The 22,523-nt window shown below is 38.9% G+C and overlaps 1 protein-coding gene across 4 annotated transcripts in view; it reads left to right on the plus strand.

Annotated features, from left to right (window-relative positions):
- The window catches only part of ADGRB1 (adhesion G protein-coupled receptor B1), a 263,708-nt gene that overhangs the window by 78,291 nt on the left and 162,894 nt on the right, over positions 1-22,523 (plus strand). For all 4 annotated transcript variants that reach the window (XM_051971170.1, XM_051971169.1, XM_051971172.1 and 1 more), the window contains exons 3-4: positions 9,216-9,374; positions 12,056-12,163. In XM_051971170.1, the coding sequence (XP_051827130.1) occupies positions 9,216-9,374; positions 12,056-12,163 (267 nt within the window). The remainder of the gene's footprint in view (positions 1-9,215; positions 9,375-12,055; positions 12,164-22,523) is intronic.

The raw sequence follows: 22,523 nt of genomic DNA on the forward strand, positions 1-22,523 counted from the left end.
CCTGACACATTAGCAGTCTTTATAATCTTAATCAATACTTATTCCCTTCTTAATTTCTAGGTCAGGCTCTCTATTGATAATGTGCCCAGGCTGCCTTTCAGCTCCTTACATGGAACTGAAATTTGTCTCCCTTAACTTCTCCCCATTACTCTTTGTTCGGTGTTCTAGGATCAAGCAAGAAAAAAAAAGTATGATCCTGTGGCTCATGTTAACAATAACAAATAGCAAATAACAATTTGCAAAGTGCTCTATAAATATTGTCTCATTTTATCCTCATAATAACCTTGGAAGATAAGCAGGTGTTGTTATTAGCCCTATTTTACAGTTGAGGAAACTGAGGCAGGGTAAGTGACTTCCCCAGAGTCACACAGCTAGTAAGTGCCTGAGGCTGGATTTGAACTTAGTTCCTCCTGACTCCAGGCCTGGCACTGTATCCATTGCACCATCTAGCTGATTCAATGAGGTTCATCTTAACCAAAATTTGCAGGAGGAAGAGTTCCAAGTCTCAAATAATAAAAGGAAATTTAAAAAATCCCATAACAGTATCCTGTCAATTTTCCTTGCTCTCCTTCCTCAACCCTCCTCCCAGCAGCCTCATACAGTCTCTGGCTTTGCCTAGCACTTTGGACTCCTGACATTTTGTGATGTTGACTCATATGTGTCATATCGAAGATTCAAGGGCTACTTTGGGAATGAAACTCAAAGATGTTTAGCACATAACTTGTCCCTGCTAAGGTGATTATGATTATAATCCATAACTTGTCCCTGCTAGAGTGATTATGATTATAATCCACCCGCTGAATGGCATTAAGGAAGGATGCTGTTAAGCTGGAGAGCATCCAGGGGAAGGCAGCTTTGATGGTGAAGGGCCATTTGAAGGAACTGGGGGTGGTGATGAAGAATTAGCCTTTTTGAGGGTCTAAAGCTATATGTAATTTCATTTGATCTCCACAAACAACTTTTTGATTTAAATGGTATTATTCTCATCTTACATATGGGGAAACTGAGAGTGAGAAACAGGTGAAGGGACCTTCACCTTCACATAAGAGTCTCAGATAGGATTTCACATCAGTCTTCTTGATTCCAAGTATCTGGCTCTATCCATGGGACCACCTAACTGCATTGGCCAGTGGAAGAAACTTAAAGTTCCCCAGTGCTAGCTGTAATGCAGTATTTACATTTATAAGGTTAACTTGAAAAATGATTTAATTGGTTCTATTTGGTTCCAGGGAGTGAAGAGGGGAGGGGGAAGAGAGAAGGACTCAGAATAATGGGTAGAGTTTGCAGAGCGTGATGATATAAATTTAACACTAAGAAAAACTTCCTATTTAAAAAATTCTAATTTAAAAAATTAGAATTGTCCAAAAAAAAATGAAGCGGGCTTCTTCCAGAGTTTTACTTGGTTCCCTTCCCACCCTCCACTCCCAGAAATCTTCAAGTAAAGACTGGGTGACTGTTTGTTAGGCAGATTACAGATTTTTCAGGCTTTACTCAGCTGAGATAATCAATGATTTTTCTCCATCCTAATATTCTTCGTTTTCAGGGCATTCAAAGCCTTCCACCTCCTTACTCCAATATACACACATACTTTCTAGTCTTCTTACACCTTACAATGTCCCAACCCTCACATACTCTTTGAACCTTGCACAAACCCTCCATCTCCAGAGTCAGGCATATTTTCTCTGTGTTTGTCCCATGCCTAGAATGTTTTCCCTCCTCCTCTCTCCCTCCTGGCTTCTCTGGTTTCCTTCAAGATCCAGCTAAAAATCTCATTTTCTACAGGAGGCTTGTTCTAATCATTCTTAATTTAGTGTCTCCCCTCTGGTGATTATTTCCCTATTTATCCCGTCTTATCCTTTGTACCTAATACAAAGTACCAAGGTTTGCACGTTATCTCCTACATTAGATTATGAGCTCCCTGAGGACAGGGGTGATTTTTATCTTCTTTTGTGTTCCTAGAGCTTGGCACAGTGACTGGCACGTTGTGAACAATTCATAAATATTTAGTGACTTAGGCCAAAGCTTCAAAGCACAGGAAAGGACAGAAATAAAAAGAGGAAACTGAGCTTTCCAGTGTTCCTCTAGAAAGCCAGAGACAGACCCTCCCTGATTTCCCAATTTGACAGGTGTCTGGCTGGCACTGGTTTTAGAACTCAGAGGATCTGGGCTGAAATCCCAGCTCTTCTCGGTCACTTGTGTGACATTGGATAAATCACTTCCATTATTTGGGTCTTGATATAATGAAAGGATTGGACCAAGGTTCTCTCCTCCAAGGTTCTTTCCAGTTCTAAATCTTAGATTCCTACTCATACTCTTTCCCTTCATTATTAAGCTTATGCTAAAAATTCTAACTTTCCTTGCATCTTGATTTATTCGTCTGCAGCACCCCCTGCTGGACAATGCCTAGAACCTTAGACCTTCAGAACGGAAAGAGATCTTAGTCATTGGATTGTACAGATTTATAGCTAGAAGGGTCTCTTTTTTGTGACCCTGTGACCTTGGACAAATAATTTTCTCTGAGCCTTGAATTGTACAAGACTCGAAACTTAGGGGGAAAAGATGGTAACTGGACTAAATGAGCTCCAGAAGAGTTAAGTGATAATGCCTTTGTCATCTGCCCTTGGTCAGACTCCATCTGGACTGTTGTATTCATTTTTGAACAGCATGTTTTCTGAAGGACATTGAGAAATTGGAGTGGCCTGAGAAGGGGAGGGATCTGGAGACTATGAAATACACCTACATACTAAGAGCTATAGTTGTTGGGCTTAGAGTAGAAAAAACTTAACTGGGGGGAATGGGTCTATCTATGATTGTTGTAATCTTCAGGTGTTTAAAGATTTGTTTTAGGAAATTGGGATTAGAGTTGCCATGATTGATCCCGGGGGCAGAAATCAATTAAACATTTATAAGCACCTACTATGAACCAGGAACCACGTGTTTAGACAGTTCTTGCCCTTAAAGAGCTTGCAATCTAGTAGGGGACAACCTGTAAATAACTACATATAAACTAACAACAAATCAAATAATTAGGAAGTCAACAGAAGGAAGGCATCAAAAATAAGAGAATTAGAAGCAATGAGAGGAAGTTTTAGCAAGGAAGATTTAGATTTATTAAAATAATGCTTCCAAACATCCAAAGTGGAATGGTGGTCCTGTATCCCAAGGTTTTGAAATCCTTATCACTAGGAGTCTTTAATTAGAAGCTGGAGACCACATTTCAAGGTTGTAATGCATATTTATATTCAAATATGGGTTGGGCTAATTGCCCATTTGAGGTCCCTTCTAATTGAGATTCCGTCTTTTTTTTTTTTTTTTTTGCTCTGACATTCTGTTATTGTAAAAATGGAGGGAATATAGATGAAAGTACTTTGTAGTCATAAAAGTCTAATTATATGTAAATTGTTATCGTCATTATAATAAGCCCCTTTTCACCTCTTCTTTTCCTCCCATCTCTCTGTCTACATTTGCACCTAAGGAGGGAGAGGTAGGGTGAAAATTGGAGACTCAATGTTTAGTGACCTAATCTAAACCTGCATAAGGTAGGCTATGGTGGTGATAAATGGAAAGCCTAGGAGGAGATGTGGGGAATGATCTTTGATCTTCTAGCTTGGAAGGAGGAATTAGCTCAGTAATCTCCTGTCCTCTGCAGGATGGAAACAGGTTCTTTCCTGGGATGTCAACCACATACTTTTATTCAGCCCCCATACTTACTATATTCCCAGACCATATGCACAATCTTCACATAACTTGTGGGTCATATGGGTCACTTCACAAGTAGCATTTTGTCACTACTGACATGACATTTACATAATTATATGCAACATGTTTAATCCATGGCTCAGAACATACCAGAGCATTTGTCAAACTATAAATTTATTAAATATGCAATGTCAGAGCTAGAAGGACCTTAAAACATAGGCTACAGAATTTTAAAGGAAATGCATAAGCATTTATTAATCACTGACTGCCATGGTTTTACAAGTATTATCTTATTTGACCTTCACAAAAATCTTGGGAGGTAGTTACAAGTATGATTTCCATTTTGTAGTTGAGGAAACTGAGGCAGATAGGGGTTGAGGAACTTGTCCAGACTCACACCTATTAGATTGCCCAGTGCATTCACACAAATTGGGCCTGGGTCCAGTTATTCAAAAAGATACAAATTTTCAGAAACACATTCACACTCAGTGAAAAGGACACTTTATAGAGACTCTCAGAAGTGGGATTCAAATGCTATCCAAATGTTAATTTGAATGTCCACCATATTACACTGTCTTTTGTTGTTGTTTGTCCTTTGTTCTGGAAGAAGACCATGATGGAATTGTTGCCATGACATGCAAATGAATTGGATTTAAGTGAGGGAGGGCTGGGTGAAGTCACCAGTCTCACTTTCTCCTCTGGAGCCTCTCGGTTCAGTGACCAGATACAGCTCAGGAGGATTAGAGATGGTCCTTGATGATGTGGAGACCTAGTCCTTTTTAAGCTAAACTCTTTAACCGGTGTCAGTTTGACTAAAGCAATGCCCATTCAATGATTAAGTCTACATAAGAAATAAAGCAGAGAATGGCCTCTTAGCTAGTCAAAAAAAAATCAGTCTGGGAGGGGAAACAATCTTTTATATTCAGTCTGAGCTAGTCAGGGCTCAAATAAGGACCAGCTAGGACTTGGCCTGGGACCTATTGTTGCCCAATCAATGATAGCCAGAGTGATTTGGGTTTAAGGCTTGGTCCCAGCTTGGAAACCCCAAGTATCTTAAGAAGTTTAAGTAATGAAAATTCACATTCCTTTGGACAAAACACCAGCAGGTAAGGATATAATACCCTTTGTTTTCTTTTAGATTTAATTTAACTTAAAATTTTTCTTTCTTTTTTTCTTACATTGTCTTTTAATAGAACTAAGACCTTAGAACATAGGATGTAAGAGCTAAAAAGGACCTTAGAACACAGAAAACCAGAGCTAAGAAATGATTTGAATGCTGCTGGAAGAGATCATTACAACTTTACAGAGTATTGTTAGGACTGGAAGGGACATTAGAAAATAGAATGTTAGAATTGGAAGAAACATTAGAATATAGAATGTTAACATTGGAAGGGACATTAGAACAGTGAGTGTAAGAGCTGGAAAGGTCATTAAAATATAGAATGTCAGATTTGGAAGGGTCATTAGAACGATGAATATCAGAGTTGGAAGGGACATTGGAGCATAGAATATCAGAGCCAGAAGAGACTTTAGAACAGTGAATATCAGAGCTGGAAGGGACATTAGAACAGTGCATATTAAAGATTTGGAAGGGATATTAAAACATAGAATGTCAGAGCTGGAAGAGATATTAAAACATAGGATGTCAGAGCATGAAGGGTGATTAAAACACAGAATGTCAGAGTTGGAAGAGACATTAGAATAATAAAGTTTTGGGAGGGACATTAGAATATAGAACATCAGAGCTGAAAGAGACCTCAAACTAGAGGAGATCTAAGTTTCATTTAATGTGACTCCTTCATTTTACAGATGAAGAGATAAATGTACAAATTGGGCCACGAATGTCCTCAACGTCACACAATAACTTAATTGCAAAGCAGGGCTTGGAACTTCACCTGTCTTTGTTCTTTCCAGTGTTTAGACTGTGGCCTGATGCATAGTAGGCTCCCTGTAAATGGAATGTATCATGCCCCTCAGTCAGAGCCCATCCCATTATTTTACTCTCTTGCCCTCTTGCACATACAGCCACCTTATCCATTAATGTGCAGGTGCATAGGCAATGTTTCATACCCAGTGCTAGAAAACTCTTATAAAAACACATATAGACAAGCCACAGAAAGGAACAGTTATGGACACACTCACAAACACTGCACACATTGGCTCACATACACACGCAGTCACAAACATAGACAGACGGAGGCCTTCCTTTAGTGTGACAGACACAGAGACACAGGGTTACAGGACACAGCCACCATCAGTCACCTGACGGACAGACTCCCAGAAACACGGATACTCCTGGAAGCACATCCCAGACGCTGGCCCAGGTTTAACTTTCCCCCACAACGGGAGCTTGAGCCGGGTCTGGGATGGGGCTGGGAGGGAGGCTCCTGTAGATGGCACGAGGCAGTGTGGCCTTCCTGGCACTTGGTCCATGCCAGCTGGACCAGGCCTTCAGGCACAACAGGGCCTCGCTTTGCTCCAGATGGAGATGCCAGACCCTGCTCTGCCCCCATCCCAAGTTCGGGAGCAGCCAGGGACGTCATGCTGGATGGTTTCAGGAGGGGGGGTTGCTCTCCCCCATGGTTGGGCATCTTGTTTGCCGAGCTCATGCTCACACACACATGTATACACCTGTAGGTAGGTAACCACCCAGGTCATCATCTTTTACTCAGGTGTGGGAACTGATGAAATTTTTCCATTTCTCACATGATCTCTCAACAGCCTGAAGATGAAGGCAGAGAAGGAGGTATTCTTTCTATTTTTCATAGAGGATGAAACCAAAGTCCAGGGAAAGGAAGGATGGGGGCCATCCATCCCTTGGGCGGAAGGATGCTCCCCTCCCAGTGTGACTCCAGTGTGATATACCGGAGATCACTAGACTTGGACTCAGAAGTTCCAGTCCTGGCTCAGACTCTCACAATTGTGCAAATTTGCTCAATCAAAGGAAGAAGTTGAACTAAATGACCTCTGAGGTTCCTCCAACCTACCTATTGAGTCTGTGAGCATAGTTCTCCCTCATTTCCTAACAGACTCACACCTCTTTCCTTTCTATCTAATGATACTATTTTTGCTGACTTCTGGCCCATTTATGGCTCTGGAACCTGACATGCTTTAGCTCTTTTTCACCAGTTGAAGTTCTAGAACCTTTGAAGATCTAGCAACTGCCTTGAATCCTCAAACTTTTACTGAGGCTTCAAGGGAGGGAAATAACATCCAGGAAATCCCTTACAAAGCACTGATGATCAAGGGGAATAGATGGTCCCATCTTTAACCTTCTCAGACCTTAACCACTCTAAGAGCAACCAAAGCAGATTGTCATTTCTCTCTTGCAAAGAAAACTTAATAGAAACATGATGGATCTCTTCAGATATTCGAAGAGCTGAATTGTTGTTGCTTTGGAAAACAGACACACACATGTACGCACACATAGGTAGATAGCCATCCAAATTTTGACCTTGCTGTCCCATATTCATTGGAGGTATTCTAGCAGCACCTTGTTAAGAAGCCTGAGGAGAATTCCTCTCCTGGGTGAGAGATTGAACTATATGACCTTTGAAATCTATCTTTTAACTCTTTATGACTCTATTTTGGGGCTGGTCCCCTACCTTCTTTCCCTCTTTATTGCCATTGGGTGAGGGAAGGCAAAATGGAACAATACATCTCAAAGGATATCAAGAAGCTAAACCCCTTCCCTCAGACTGGCCCTGTGGCCCTAGAGTGGTAAATAATCAAGAATATGCTAAAGAGATATGAAAATTGAATGAATGAATGAAAAAGTATCTTATTAAAGCAAGGGCTGTGCTAAGTTCTGGAAACACAAATACAGATATGAGATATTGCCTGTCATTAGGGTCATTCTACAAGGGAGTGATGACAGGGGAATGAAATTTTGGCATGGGGAAATCCCAAGTACAGTGAGTTGATCTGTAGGGCAACTAAATGACTAAATTCTATAGTAATTGATTATTGGGAGTAGAAAAAAATTAGGGGGAGAAAAACAGAGAAAGAGAGACTGAGAGACACAGAGGGACAGAGACAGAGAGAAAGAGAAGAGAGAGAAGAGTGTGAAGTGTGTGTGTGTGTGTGTGTGTGTGTGTGTGTGTGTGTGTGAAGGAGAGAGGGAATGCATGTGGAGGCAGTGCAGATGGCAAGATGACTCCTGGTGGATGTCTGAATGGTTTGTGAAACACATTCTGCCTTGTGATCAACTAGATATAATCTCCAGGAGATAAGTTTGCCCTCCGTTACCCCCCAATCAGAATGGTTCAGTCCCAAGGTAGGAGTTCCAAAGCTGAATAAATCATCTGTCCCCAAGAGTGGGGGATGTGGACTCTGGAGACCTGGTGGGGAGGGATGCTGGATATCTGGTTTGGAGAATCTTATATCCTGTTTGGAGAAACAAGACTTTCATTGATCAAGTTGAGAATAATAATGGAGAGACACGTCAACAAGAAGTGGAGCACCAGTAGACAGTTGATCTCTTAGTAAAATAAGAGTTTGAAGCCCTGACATTCTGTGTTCTAGTATCCTTTTAAACTCAGCATTCAACATTGTAACCTTAAGGTCTCTAAGCTCTGACACACAGTATCCTAGCATCTTTTCTGACTCTTAACATTCAATATTTAGTCTCTAAGGTTCCTTCTAAAACTGACCCCCTGTGTTTTCTGGTCCCTTCTAGCTATGTTATTCAGTGTTCTTAATTCTAGGGTCTCTTCCAATGCTGACATTCTATTTTCAATGTTATAATTTCCCTTAGAGCCCTGACATTCCATATTTTATGTTCTGAGCTACCTCCCAGTTCTGACATTCTAGAATTTTTATGTTTACATAAGGGCTTAAGATAACATTTCCCTAACTAATTTGGCAGTGGAATACTTTAGGGCTTGAAATATGTTTATGAAAATCATAAATGCTTGTCCATGGGTACTTGGAAGCCTGAAACACCCCCAGGATAAAGTGTCTCTATGTGTGTGGGGAGGGAGTTTAGGAAAATTTGGATCCAAATAGAGGAAATTAAGCCTATTTTCTCCCTGGAATATTGCCGTAGGTAATAAGTATTTTGGATACATATATAATTTTGTCTTTAATCTTTTCAAAGTGAAAATACTGCTAAGTACAAACATTTTCTCAGGAAACTCCTATTCATATTGCTCAGAACACCAGGGTATCTTAGAACACAGTCTAGTCTAGTCTAGGGAGTCGTGACTTTTTAAAGAGATGAGGGGTAGTGTTCATTATGGGGTCTGGGTTCAATTCTGGAAGGCTTCCAGGAGGAGGGGAATTTTTAAGCCAGCTTTTGAAAAAAATGAGAGGTATAGATTTGATGGGGTGTAAGAAAGTTTGATAAAGGAAGATCTCTTATTTGGTTGAGGTTGGGGGAGGGATGGCTTAATGAGGTCAGACACAGACCTCCATTTCATCTGTTTTCTTCTCACCCCTCCCTTCTACTTCTGTCATTCTCTGTTATAAGACCCTGAATGCTTTAGCCTTCTAAATTTTTGTTTTCTGCTGCCCAGGTGGCTGGAACCTTTGGTCCCTGTGGGGAGACTGCACTCGGGACTGTGGAGGAGGACTCCAGACCCGGAAGAGGACATGTCTGGCCCTTCCTGGCCATGGTGCTGCTTGTGAGGGTGTCCTTGAGGAGGGTCGCTTGTGCAATAGAAAGGCGTGCAATAGTAAGTTATCCCCTGTGCTCCTCCCTTCATCCCTTTCAGCTCACTGTGGGCCTCGATTTACCTTCCTTCCCCATAACCTTCCTAGGTTTCTGTTTCCTTTTTTTGGGAAATGAGGAAAATAAAATCTTCAAGATCTCCCTCAGAGGTGTGCTTTGTAAATTATGAAGCTGGATACAGTACAAATGAGAACTATTATTAATGTACATTCTGAGGAGCTGGGCTTCCTTATTTCCTTCTCATATGAAAGCAGCATTTGGAGTTGAAAACTCAGACACTTTCAGCTTTGGTCCAGTACCTTCCCTTAAGACAATTACTGAATAAATAGAGACAGTTGGGAAATATGAGGTAGAACATAGGAAGGCGAAGCAATTTCAGGCAGAGAATGAAAGGTTTGGGACATTCTGCAGACACTCTGATTCCAGGGTGTGGAGAGGAGGAAGAGGTTTGCTGGCTGTTTGTCTAACTAGAAGCTAGATCTTTATGGTGAAGGTTGATATGATTTTTGTTTGTTCTTGGTGCTGGAATATTGGGACTGGAAAGTGGGATACAGAGGAGTTAAAGAATATTGGGGCAGGAAATATAGATTGCTGGGACAGGGCAATGCAGTCTGAAGGAAGGGTTGCAGAATGCTAACTCTGGGCTGACATATTGGGCCTGGATTATGGAACATTGGGACAGGGCTGTGGAACATGAAAGAGGACCTGCAGAATGTTGGAATGTGTGAAAGGGATTAGAGGACATTGAGAATATTGCAGTAATTGCTAGGAAATGGAGAGACATCTGGGGACAAGAAAGGGATCAGAACATTTTAGCCTGAGAATGCCAAATTTTGACCCCATACGCGAATGGGATGACTCCAAGGGGAGTAGAGACATTGCCATGACGCAGATGCCCAAATCTTGAATTTTCTTGAGTAGAATAAAAGGGACCTGAAAGGCTAAGTCAAATACATCATTTTGCAGATAATGAAACTGAGACCTAGCGAATTTTTCAACGCATCGTGTTGCCTCTTAGGTTATTATCTTCTTTTATTTAGAAAACCAATGTTAAGCCTATCCTTATTTTGAAGAATGATTCTTGGGCTTCCCCTCTTCCTCTTCCCCAGGCAGCTTCCTTTTTCAATAATAATAATGGGATAGCGTCTTCTTTCATTATTAATTCTCAATTATGCATGAGTGTGTTAAACACCTTATGGATTATCTGTGGGAAACAAATTCCATGTCCAACACTCCTAGACGTTAACCAGCATCTCTGTTCACAGATTTATCTATCCAGTCTTAATTTTAGAGCCCTAAGGTTATAAAATGTTAACTTCCTTTGACAATAGACAAAAAGTCTCCCATCCCTGAAATGATTTTTGGATTATTCACATTAGCAAATAAGAGATCTGGAAGAAATAGCAGACATCATTTTTCGGTTTAACATTTTTACTTTTATAGAAGAAGAAACTTGATCTCAGAGAAAGCATATGACCCATTCCAGACTATACCCATCAGTGATAGTGCCAGAAGCAGGAGCATCCCTGTCTCACACTGGCTCCAAATGAACAATCTGTGTAAACTGGGGCCAAAAGCTTTCCTCACTAGGAGTCTCTCTTTTTCCTTGAAATACTTTTACTAAATCAGGAGTTTTTAACCTGGAATCTGTGCTTGCTTTAAAAAAATTTTTTTTGTATAACCATATTTCAATAGCATTGGTTTCCTTTGTTATATTATATGTTTTTTTTAATGCATTGAAAAACACAATTCTGAGAAAGGATCCACAGGTTATACCATCTGAAGGCTCCATAGATACAAATAGTTAAGAATTCCTGTTCTGGATGGTCTCTGAGGTTCCTTTCAGCCTTGATATTCTAGGATTCTCTTGAATGACTTAGATAATCTTGGAACCTAGATGTACCAAAGCCAAGCTTAAACTTTTTCTACTTGTGACCCTTTTTTACCTGAGAAATTTTTACATGACCTCTAGTATATAGATATATAAAAGAAATATACAAATTTACTGATAATAAATCATAATATTGATAATATATAAATTATCCCCACATTCAGTTATGAGAACCCATGTGGGCTTGTGAACCAAAGTTTAAAAAGCTTTGCAGTTCAGGGCTCATTCCATCACACCAGGTTATATCTTTTGAGACCTGGATTTAATAGGAGGTCTTCCTAGAGCAAATCTGTTCCCAAAGGGGCTCCTTTTCCCCCCTGGCCCAGAATCCCAGCTTATGAGATTTCTCTAATAATCAACCTTAATGACTTCATGCATTTTTAAAATTCTTTCATAATGTTAAATCAAATTATAATGAGAATGTCACTATGTGGGCTTTTGTCTTTTCTTTTCTTGAATTTTATGAACCTTCCTGGTCAGAGGCCAATAGACTCAGCAAGTCTTGTCAAGAGGAGTTTGGGAAATACTAGGCCTTGGTATGATTTAAAGGAAAACAAGGCCCCCAACCTCAGGGAGTTTCTGGTCTAAGAAGATATACTATCTTTGACCTTGGGAAATACTAGGTCTGATGTAAAACCCTAGTCCTGATCTCAGGGAGCTTTGGTTATGAGAATAAGACATGGTTTCTCCTTGTCTGGGTGGAGGGAATATCATGGAGGAAAGCGAGGTTGGAACTTGAATTATAATGATCTTCTCTTGCTTCTCCCTCCCTCTCTATTTCTTCTCCCAAATAGCCAGTGGAAGATATAATTCTAGGAGTCAGTCCTTGAGGTCCACAGACACTCGAAGGCGAGAGGAAGCTGATGACCTTCAACAGTTTGGATACCCATCTCCCCAGACAGGTAAGAGGAGCAAAGTGGAGGGGACTTCGGCATGGAACAAGACCAGCGAATGGTTTAGAGGTGATTCTCTTACATGTAGAGCTGTGTCTATAGGCACTCGTTAGTAGGAGACTTTCCAGGAAGTGAGGCATTTTCTGGTTGTAATTACTGATGGAATCAAAGAATTTGAATATATTCAGTAGCTATGTATAGTCTAGTTTAGATTGGAGTGATAGCCTTCAAGTCAGGTTCAAATTCTCCTTTGGATATATACTGTCTAGTTGAATCAAGGTGAATTATTTAAGGGAAGGGAGAAATATTTATTAAGAACCTATTATGTGCCAGACACAGGCTAAGCTCTTTTATTGATATCATTTCTTTTGATCCTTACTTTAGTCCTCTGAGATAAGGGCAATTGGTAGAAGGGAAGAAAAAGGCTGATAAAATCCTTTTATTAGAGGTGATAAAGTGAAAAGGGTGATAAAATCTCTTGTTCTTAAATTGTTTATAAACATTAATTTAACTGTTGTTGCTATACCTGTGCTATCTTTTCCAAACAACCAGTGAGTTGATGTATAACTGAAGGAACCCGAGCACATTGCCATTGACATTCTCATTATAAACAAGCCAGAAAGCATGAGGAAGTTGAAACTTGATAGAAAGACAGCTCACAGGTTCCCCTTAAAGCATTGATTCAATGGCTGGTTGAGCTGGTTTCCTTATGCACCCAGAGGATGGGAATACTCAGTCTTCTCCATATGTGGTAACCACTGTGACCATTAGCTTAAAAAGAATCCCATTGGAACACAAGGTTTTGTAAGGGTGAATGTGAAAAACTATCTTTGCATGTATTTTGAAAATAAAAAGCTATTATCAAAAAAAAAAAAAAAGAATCCCATTGAGACTATGGATTTTTTTTTTTTTGAGGGGAGAGGGCAGGGCAGTCATACAGCTAACTAGAGTTGAATTCAGGTTTTTCTGTCTCCAAGGTTGATGTTCCATCCACCACACATCTCACTGTCTCCTGACAATGGAAACTTGTGTACCAATAGCTGTTGCTGAGAATGAAGAATTAGAAAAATTCCTAGAAGAATTACAAATTAGAAGAAAATACAAATTCAGAGTTGTGGTAATAATAACAGTTAGTACATATATAGCATTTTAAGACTCTGAATAAAGAGCAAAATATCTTACATATTTTATTTCATTTGATCCTCACAATAAACCTGAGAAGTAGCTATTATCTCCATTTTACAGGTGAGGAAACAGACATGAGTTAGATGACCTGTCCAGAGTTACATAGTTATTAAATATCGGAAGCACTCTATCCACTGTACCACCTGTTTTTGTCACCTAACAAGAGTACAAATTATCTTGAAAAATGCTTCCTGATTAATAAATAAAAATCAATAAGGCTTGTAGATTCCTCTAAAGCTGCACATCTATCTGCACATTACAAATATTGTCAAGAAAGGCGTCAGAAGTTGACATGAGAGTCATTTCAGATTTGAATATTAATGTGTGGTCAACGACTCAGCTTTTAGAGAAAAGATTTAAATCAATGCTCAATCAATGAAGATGGTCCATGTAATTGCAGTAATTCTGAGCCTTCCAAGGCAGCTAGATGGTGCAGTGGATAAAATGTTGGGCTTGGAGTAAGAAAAACCTGAGTTTGATTCCTGCCTCAGACACTGATCAGTCATTTTACCTCTGTCTGCCTCAGTTTCTTTATGTATAAAATATGTATAAAATGAGAATAATAATATCACCTACCTCACCAAGGTTGCTGTGAGGATCAAATGTGATAATGTATTCATGCCAAGCAAACTTTAAAATGATATATTCATGTGAGTTATTATTTGACCTATTTGAATAAGTAATTGATTCAGAGCAAAAGGAAAGAGATAAAAAGAAAGACAAGAGAAGAGAGCCAGCTTCAGAATCAGTTATGTCCCACTTTTGACATGAACTATATGATACTGGGCAAATGCCTTCTTCACATCTCAGTAGAACAGAATGTTCAACAAAACTATGAAGTATAGAATATGGTTTGAAGACTTCCACTGATGAATGTTCCTTTCTCTGCTCCACCATAGGCCCAGCCAAAGAAATGATCCGGATTATCATTATATTATAGAAAAGTTGTAACTGATGTAGAAACTCAGGATCTCCTTCAGGCAGCAGGGACTTAGTCTCCTTGCCAGGGCGAGAGGTGTAGTACCTCCATACACAAACTCATTTGTGAAGCAATTCAGAGGAAGATGCCATAACAGGATATCACAAGCAATTTCATTTCACAAAATCTTTAATTCAACAAATTCCCTACAATGTGTTAAAACTGTGTAGATAGCTTGATATGATATGAGTCCCAACAAAGAACATTTATAAACTAAAGTAAAAAAAAATAAAGGTAGCTAGATTTGTACTCAAAGGATTTCTGCTCTAATCTTGCTTATACTGCTTATTATCTAATGTGAGATTTTGGGTAAATGACTTTACTTCTTGGCCTTAGCAATGTGGCTTTAGTTGTTTGTTTTTGTTTGTTTTTTTGTAACCTATAAATGAGAAGATTGGAGTAGATGATTTCAAGAACTTATCCAGTTCTAAATTTATGATGCTAAGGCAGGGGTCCTCAAACTACGGCCCGTGAGCCAGATACAGCAGCTGAGGACGATTATCCCCCTCACCCAGGGCTATGAAGTTTCTTTATTTAAAGGCCCACAAAACAAAGTTTTTGTTTTTATTATAGTCCCGCCCTCCAACAGTCTGAGGGACAATGAACTGGCCCCCATTTAAAAAGTTTGAGGACTCTTGTGTGTCAAATTCAATTAACTCATATAAATGTCAATTTCTTTGTAGCTCTTTGAACAGTGTCTGGCATATAATAACCGATTAATAAATGGTTGTTGACTTGATTTCTTTACGCTGAGGTTAAAAAGATAAAAAAATATAAAATAGTTCATACCTATACAGAGATTATAGACTTCTGGAGGTGGGGTTGGGGGAGAAGATAATTCATACACAAAGAAGTCAAGTAAAAGAGGAAATTTCTAGGGGGAGGAAATCAAGGGCAATTTCTTAGAGGATGAGTTTCTTAGGAAGAAAGAACTCTAGAAAGTGGCAATGAGGAGGGGGCTCCATCTCAGGCTTTACCAAACTGTGAAGGGCTGTTATAAATGGACATACCAGACCAACCAGTGTTATCAAAGACTCATCATCAATGAAAGTGAAACAATCACATTTGTACTCTAACACCTCAGTGCCCAATTCATAGGAGGAGATGGAAATGAAATGACATTTGACAACATGAATTCAGACAGAACAGATGAATCTGACCAAGTACAAACAGAATGAATTTGTGCTGGAGGCAACCTGATTTTGAAGACACAAGGGGCTCAATTTTCCAGAGAATCATAAAGACAGGAAGATGCCAAGAAAATAGAAAAAAAAGAATCAGAAATTTATATTATCATAAAAGAAGCTTAGTAAGAAGATGGTGACAATTACCACCAACATGTAAACTTTTTATTTGTGTGGTCATATATGTGGTCATATGTACATTATTTATACAATATAATATGCACGTATGTTCTATATATAGATGCATAAATCCACATGGAATCTTAAGTGATGTGGAATTCATAGTTGTCAACCATTTATTAAGTGCTTATTATTATTATGTGTCAGACACTGTACGAGGTACCAAGGATACAGAAGCAGAGAGAGTCCCTTCTCTCAAAGAGTTTACAATGTTAGCCAAACATTACACACACACATACACACACACACACACACACACACACACACACACAGAGGCATGTGTGTTGTTTTCCCTCGAAAGAATGTAAGCTCCTTGAAAGAAGGTCCTTTTGTTGTTGTTTTTGCATCTCCTATCCTAGCACAATGGCTTATAAATGTTAGATGCTTAATAAGTGTTTGTTGGATTGGAATGGATATGGTTGGTGGATAACCAACCCTAGTGTATAATTGGATGCTTCGTCAGCATCATGGCCTCTCAGATTTGGAATACAAGATCTCAGAGATCTTCTACTCCAACTGTTGTATCTTTAGCAAACTGCAGATGGCTAGCCCTAGACTTGAATAGGAAGAAGACAACAGTTTCCTGCATAGAGCTATCACTGATCCCAAATTATTTCTGTTCACTGAAACCCATCTTCCCAATATGACTGTTTTCCTGGTGAGACTATCTATCTATGAATCATGGAACTTCATACTCTCTCTCTCTCTCTCTCTCTTTTTTTTTAATAATTATAACTTTTTATTGACAGAATCCATGCTAGGGTAATTTTTTACAGCATTATCCCTTGCACTCACTTCTGTTCCAACTTTTCCCCTCCCTCCCTCCATCCCCTCCCCCAGATGGCAAGAAGTCCTATACATGTTAAATAGGTTACAGTATATCCTAGATACAATATATGTTTGCAGAACAGAACAGTTCTCTTGTTGCACAGGGAGAATTGGATTCAGAAGGTATAAATAACCCAGGAAGAAAAACAAAAATGCAAGCAGTTTACATTCATTTCCCAGTGTTCTTTCTTTGGGTGTAGCCACTTCTGTCCATCATTGATCAATTGAAACTGAGTTAGAACTTCTCATTGTCGAAGAGGTCAACTTCCATCAGAATACATCCTCAAACAGTATTGTTGTTGAGGTATATAATGATCTCCTAGTTCTGCTCATTTCACTCAGCATCAGTTCATGTAAGTCTCGCCAGTCCTCTCTGTGTTCATCCTGCTGGTCATTTCTTACAGAACAATAATATTCCATAACATTCATATACCACAATTTACCCAGCCATTCTCCAATTGATGGGCATCCATTCATTTTCCAGTTTCTAGCCACTACAAACAGGGCTGCCACAAACATTTTGACACATACAGGTCCCTTTCCCTTCTTTAGTATCTCTTTGGGGTATAAGCCCAGTGGTAGCACTGCTGGATCAAAGGGTATGCACAGTTTGATAACTTTTTGGGCATAATTCCAGATCGCTCTCCAGAATGGTTGGATTCGTTCACAACTCCATCAACAATGCATCAGTGTCCCAGTTTTCCCACATCCCCTCCAACATTCATTATTATTTTTTCCTGTCATCTTAGCCATTCTGAGAGGTGTGTAGTGGCATCTCAAAATTATTTTAATTTGCATTTCTCTGATCAATAGTGATTTGGAAGATTCTTTCATATGTTTCTATTTCATCATCTGAAAATTGTCTGTTTATATCCATTGACCATTTATCAATTGGAGAATGGCTTGATTTCTTATATATTAGAGCCAATTCTCTATATATATTTTGGAAATAAGGCCTTTATCAGAACCTTTAACTGTGAAAATGTTTTCCCAGAAATGAATGTGAACTATCTGCATTTTTGTTTTTCTTCCCGGGTTATTTATGCCTTCTGAATCCAATTCTCCCTGTGCAACAAGAGAACTGTTCTGTTCTGCAAACATATATTGTATCTAGACTATACTGCAACATATCCAACTTAGGACTGCTTGCCATCTAGGGGAGGGGGTGGAGGGAGGGAGGGGAAAAATCGGAACAGAAACGAGTGCAAGGGATAATGTTGTAAAAAAAATTACCCTGGCATGGATTCTGTCAATATAAAGTAATTATTAAATAAAAATTAAAAAAAAAAAGAAAAGAAAATGTTTTCCCAGTTGAACATCATACTCTCTTAAGAAGCAAAACTGCCAGTGATCCAAAGGGCAGGGAGAGACATGGTGGACATATGTAGGCAGCAGCAAGTTACCATTGACCACTTATGTGCAAGAAGTGACTTAGAAGGCATTCACTAAGGAAACATCCAGTCAGAAAGGCAAAAGATCCCTAGTGATGAGAAGTATGAGTGAATTTCATTCTGCATGTGTTAGAAGCATTACCAGCATTGATGAGGGCACGGATCCATCAAAGTACTGAAATAAAGCAAAAAGATAGAGCTAAATGGTAGTTTTCTTATGAGATTTTTAAAAAAAATAAAGAAAAAAAAGTTTTGGACCCAGATAAGCCCAGCTTTAGAATTCAAGAACTATAAACTATGACAACCATAGTCATAATCTCACAGAATCTGAGAATATCATAGCTGGAATAGTCTTGACAGGTCATCTAGTCTAACTTCCATCCTTTCTAGGAATCTTTAAATTCTTGATTCTTAGATTCTTGACCTTCTTAAGGCCAGGGATTTTTTTGTCTTCTTTTGTATTCCCAGTGCTGAATATAGTTCCTGGGATGTCATAACTGCTTAATAAATATTGATTGATTGATTAAATCCTTTGCAGCTTTTCTAATAGGATTTTTTTGCCTCTGTCCAAATACCTTCACCTGCTGTTTTTATTCAGTTATTTCAGTCATGCCCAACTCTTCATGACCCCATTTGGAGTTTTCTTGGTAAAGATATCAGAGTTTTGCTATTTCTTTCTCCAGTTCATTTAATTGATGAGAAACTGAGGCAAATAAGGTTAAGGAACTTGGAAGGGTCACACAGCTACTAAGTGTCTGAGACCACATTTGAACTCAGGTTTTCCTCACTCCAGACCTGGTACTGTATCTGTTGGTCCCCAAATACCTTCAGCAATGTCAAATCAAATCAGCAATTTATTAAGTGCTTACTATATGCCAGACACTATCCTAAGCAGATAAAAATGCAGAAAGTCCCCCTATTAAGTTCACAATTTCATGTCAATCAATCATCCAGTCATTAAATATTTGTTAAATGCTTACTATGTGCTAAGTGCTGAAGATTTTTAAAAAGAGAGAAGACATTCCCTATCCTCAAAGAGCCCACAGTCTAATGCAGAAGACAACAAGCAAACCATAGATAGGATGAAAAGGAAATAAATCAAGAGAGGGAAGATACTAGAATTAAGAGGAGTTGGGAAAGGAATAGTGTTTCTGGGAGGGCACATCCAGAGAAGAAAGGATGACCAAAAGCAATATAAAATGAGGATTATTTGAAGTAATGGGCAGTATTTAGGCAGGAGAAGAGAAAACTCAGTGGAAATGTGATAGCTGTCCCCAGGTATTTGAAAGATGGTCATATGGAAGACAACTTTAGACTTCTTTTGCTTGGATCCAGAAAATAGAGCAATAGTAATGGGAGGAATTTGGAGGGACCTACTGGCCTGGAGTCAGAAATACATTCCAGGGATCCACAGAAAACTGAGTAATGAATCCATATTCTGAGATTTAGTTCAACCTGTATTTGACCAAGAATTCTATCTACAAATGAAGGAGGAAGGGGAGGAGAATTATTTTAAGGGAGCCTACTTAAGACCTAGAAGTACCTCTGGAGTATGGACCAGTAGAAGATCCCTAACTCATCCCAAAAGTCAAAGAAACTTAAAGTTGTAGAGGACCCAAGAATCATTGGATGCATAGCATCAACTTACTCAGTTAGTAGTTATTGAGGGGCATGATAAGGAAAGGCTGAAACAGGAAAAAGAGGGATAGGATTCTAGACTGAGGGACAGCCTGAAGGATCAGGAAAACCATTGGAGTGTATACTGACTAAAAGCTTAAAGAAAGCCTCAGTTCCTAAGGAAATCAGGAAATTTTCAATTCTTCCTCTACATATTTTTCTAACCTCTGCATTAAAGAGTAGGCACTGTGTTTCTGGGAGGAAATTGATAAACTGGTTTCTTCCCTATCTTCCTTCTTTCCCTTCCTCCCTCCCTCCTTCCTTCTTTCCTTTTCTTCTTTCTTCTCTCCTTTCCTTCTTTTTTTCCTTCCCTTCCTCTTTCCTTCCTTCCTTTTTCTCTTTCTTACTTTTTTCCTCACTTCACCCCTGCTTTTCTCTTTTCCTTCCTCCTTCCCCCATCTCTTCCATTCCTTTCCCTTTTCCCCTTCTTTCTTTCTTCCTTTGCTCATTTCCCTCCCTTCCTTCCTTCTTCCTTTTCTCCCTCTCTTCCTTCTTTCTTTCTTCCCTCCCTTTTTTCCTTCTTCCTTTTCTCCCTTCTTCCTCCTTCCCTTTTTTCCTTCCTCTCTTCTCCTCTCCCTTCCTTTCCCTCATAACTCTTTCTTCCTCTTTCCTTCCTTCTTCTCTCTCTCTCTCTTTCCTTTTTTCTCTCCTCCCTCCCATTCTTCCTCCCCTCCCCTGCCATCCCTTTCCTCCTTGCCCTTCATCTTTCCTTCTTCCTTCCCTTTCTCCCTCCCTCTCTTTTTCCTTTCTTTCATACCTTCCTGTCTTCCTTCCTATCTGTCTATATTCCTTCCTACTTCCTGCTTTCCCCTTTCTCTCCTTTTCTTTGTCTCTCCCTTCTTCCTTCCTTGCTACCTGTTCTTTACTATATACATATCCAGGATTTTATGTGCTATTTCAAGGGTTTATTCACAAGGGAAGAAGTAATAGAAATTCTGAATTAGCACACTAGGGTGCAGGTTGGGACAAGAAATCTGTTCAGCTCATCTCAGTCAGAGTGAACCCCAAGCTAATCTATCTGAATTTAACTAAGAACCCTAGGAGGTTGAGGGGGTATGCGTTGGATTTTCCTGGCTGATAGCTCCACCATCAGGAATCTTGTTGAGTTATGATACAAATCCAGAATATGACTTCCAGTGAAGGATATTGAACTCCAGCCTGGGTTTCAAAAGATGGGACTTTTCTATTTTTATACAGTATATAATAATTGAGCAACCTCAGTCAGTAAGGCTAGATAACCACTTGCACAGGCATAGAAGGAATTCCAGCTTATACACAGGTTGAACAAATTGAGCTTTAGGTCCCCTTACACCCCAGTTCTAAGATTCTGGGATTCTTTACCCTGTGATCAGCTTCCTCAAATACCAGGTCCTTCTCTCAAAATTAGGGGATTTTTATGTTGGCTACAGAGCACTAACTCTTTGCTAAAAAATATCTCTGACTCTCAACCTGAGGTCCTGAAATCATGAACCTTCCTGATTCTTTTGTGTCTTTAGATTTAAAAATATGCCACTAATTATTACCTGTATTTCTTTCTTTTTAAGCACTTCTCTAATTGCATGACTTCTTCTCACCATTATCTCACTTCTGTCTTTTCTTTTTCTTCCTTCACTTTTCCCTTCTTCTCCCTACAGAGATATATTTAAAATTTTTTATTTATAACATTGTTTTTAATTTACCTTAATTTCAAAAAATAGTTCTTCTTTCTTCCCAATGCAAGAACTCATCTGTTATAACAGAGAATTAAATTAATCAATCAATTACCAAGCATTTATTAAACATCCACTATATCCTAGAAGCTGGTGTTGGAGAACACAAATACAAAGACTAAAATAATCCAAATTTCAAGGATCTTACTAATGTAATGTATTAGGAGAGATGACATGTACACATATAATTATATGCAAAATAAATATATGTGAACAGGACTGATATCATGTGAAATGTTCTACATCATTAGTTCTCTACTGAGGTAAGAAAGGGAAGGGAGTGAATTTTCTCCTCTCTTCTTCAGGAACAAAATTGGTCATTGTAATTATATAGCATTCAATTTTGTTTCTATTGTTCTTATTTCTAACATTTATATTTTTGCAGTCATGGGGCATATTTTTCCCCTGATCCTATTTACTGTATTCCATGTGAGTTTATAGAAGGCTTCCTTTGCTTTTCTGAATTTTTCATAATGGTGATTTCTTAGCATACATTAATATTTTATTACATTTATGTACATTTAGTACAATCAGTACATTTATTAGATTTAGTACAATGACTAATAGCTAACACTTATATAGTGCTTTAAAGTCATTAAGTGATGTTCTTTACATATATTATCTTACTTGATTCTCAAAACAACTCTGGAAGATGAGTGCTATTATTACCCCCACCTTACACATGAGAAAAATGAGGTACAGAGAACTTAAGTGTCTTGCCCAGGGTCATATAATTATATCTGTCTTCCCCTCCTCCCCCGTCTCTCTGTCTCTGTCTCTCTCTCTCTCTCTCTTGCTCTCTTTCTCTCTCTCTCTCTCTCTCTCTCTCTCTCTCTCTCTCTCTCTCTGTCTCTCTGTGTCTCTCTCTCTCTCTTTCTCTCTTTCTGTTTTCCTGATTACAGATTCATAGCTCTGTTCATGATACCACCTAAACTGCTTATAATTTGTACCACAATTTGTTTATTTATCCCTCAATTGGTGGGCATTTGTTTCTAGGTCTGTGCCATTCCTACTGTGAGTATATTGAAGAAGTTGGGACTTATTTATCTTTATGCAGTATGTAAAAGTCCTTTGAAGAAAACAGGAATGTTTGATCTGGAGAAAAGGTGATTTAGGATAGTATAGTTGTCATTAAAAACTTGAAGGACTTTTGTTTAGAAGGACATTAGATTTGTTCTGCAAGACTCCAAAGACCAGAACTGGCAACAATGGATAGAAATTTCATAAAAGTGGATT

The sequence above is a fragment of the Antechinus flavipes genome, chromosome 1, assembly GCF_016432865.1.
Source record: "Antechinus flavipes isolate AdamAnt ecotype Samford, QLD, Australia chromosome 1, AdamAnt_v2, whole genome shotgun sequence".
Classification (NCBI taxonomy): domain Eukaryota; kingdom Metazoa; phylum Chordata; class Mammalia; order Dasyuromorphia; family Dasyuridae; genus Antechinus; species Antechinus flavipes.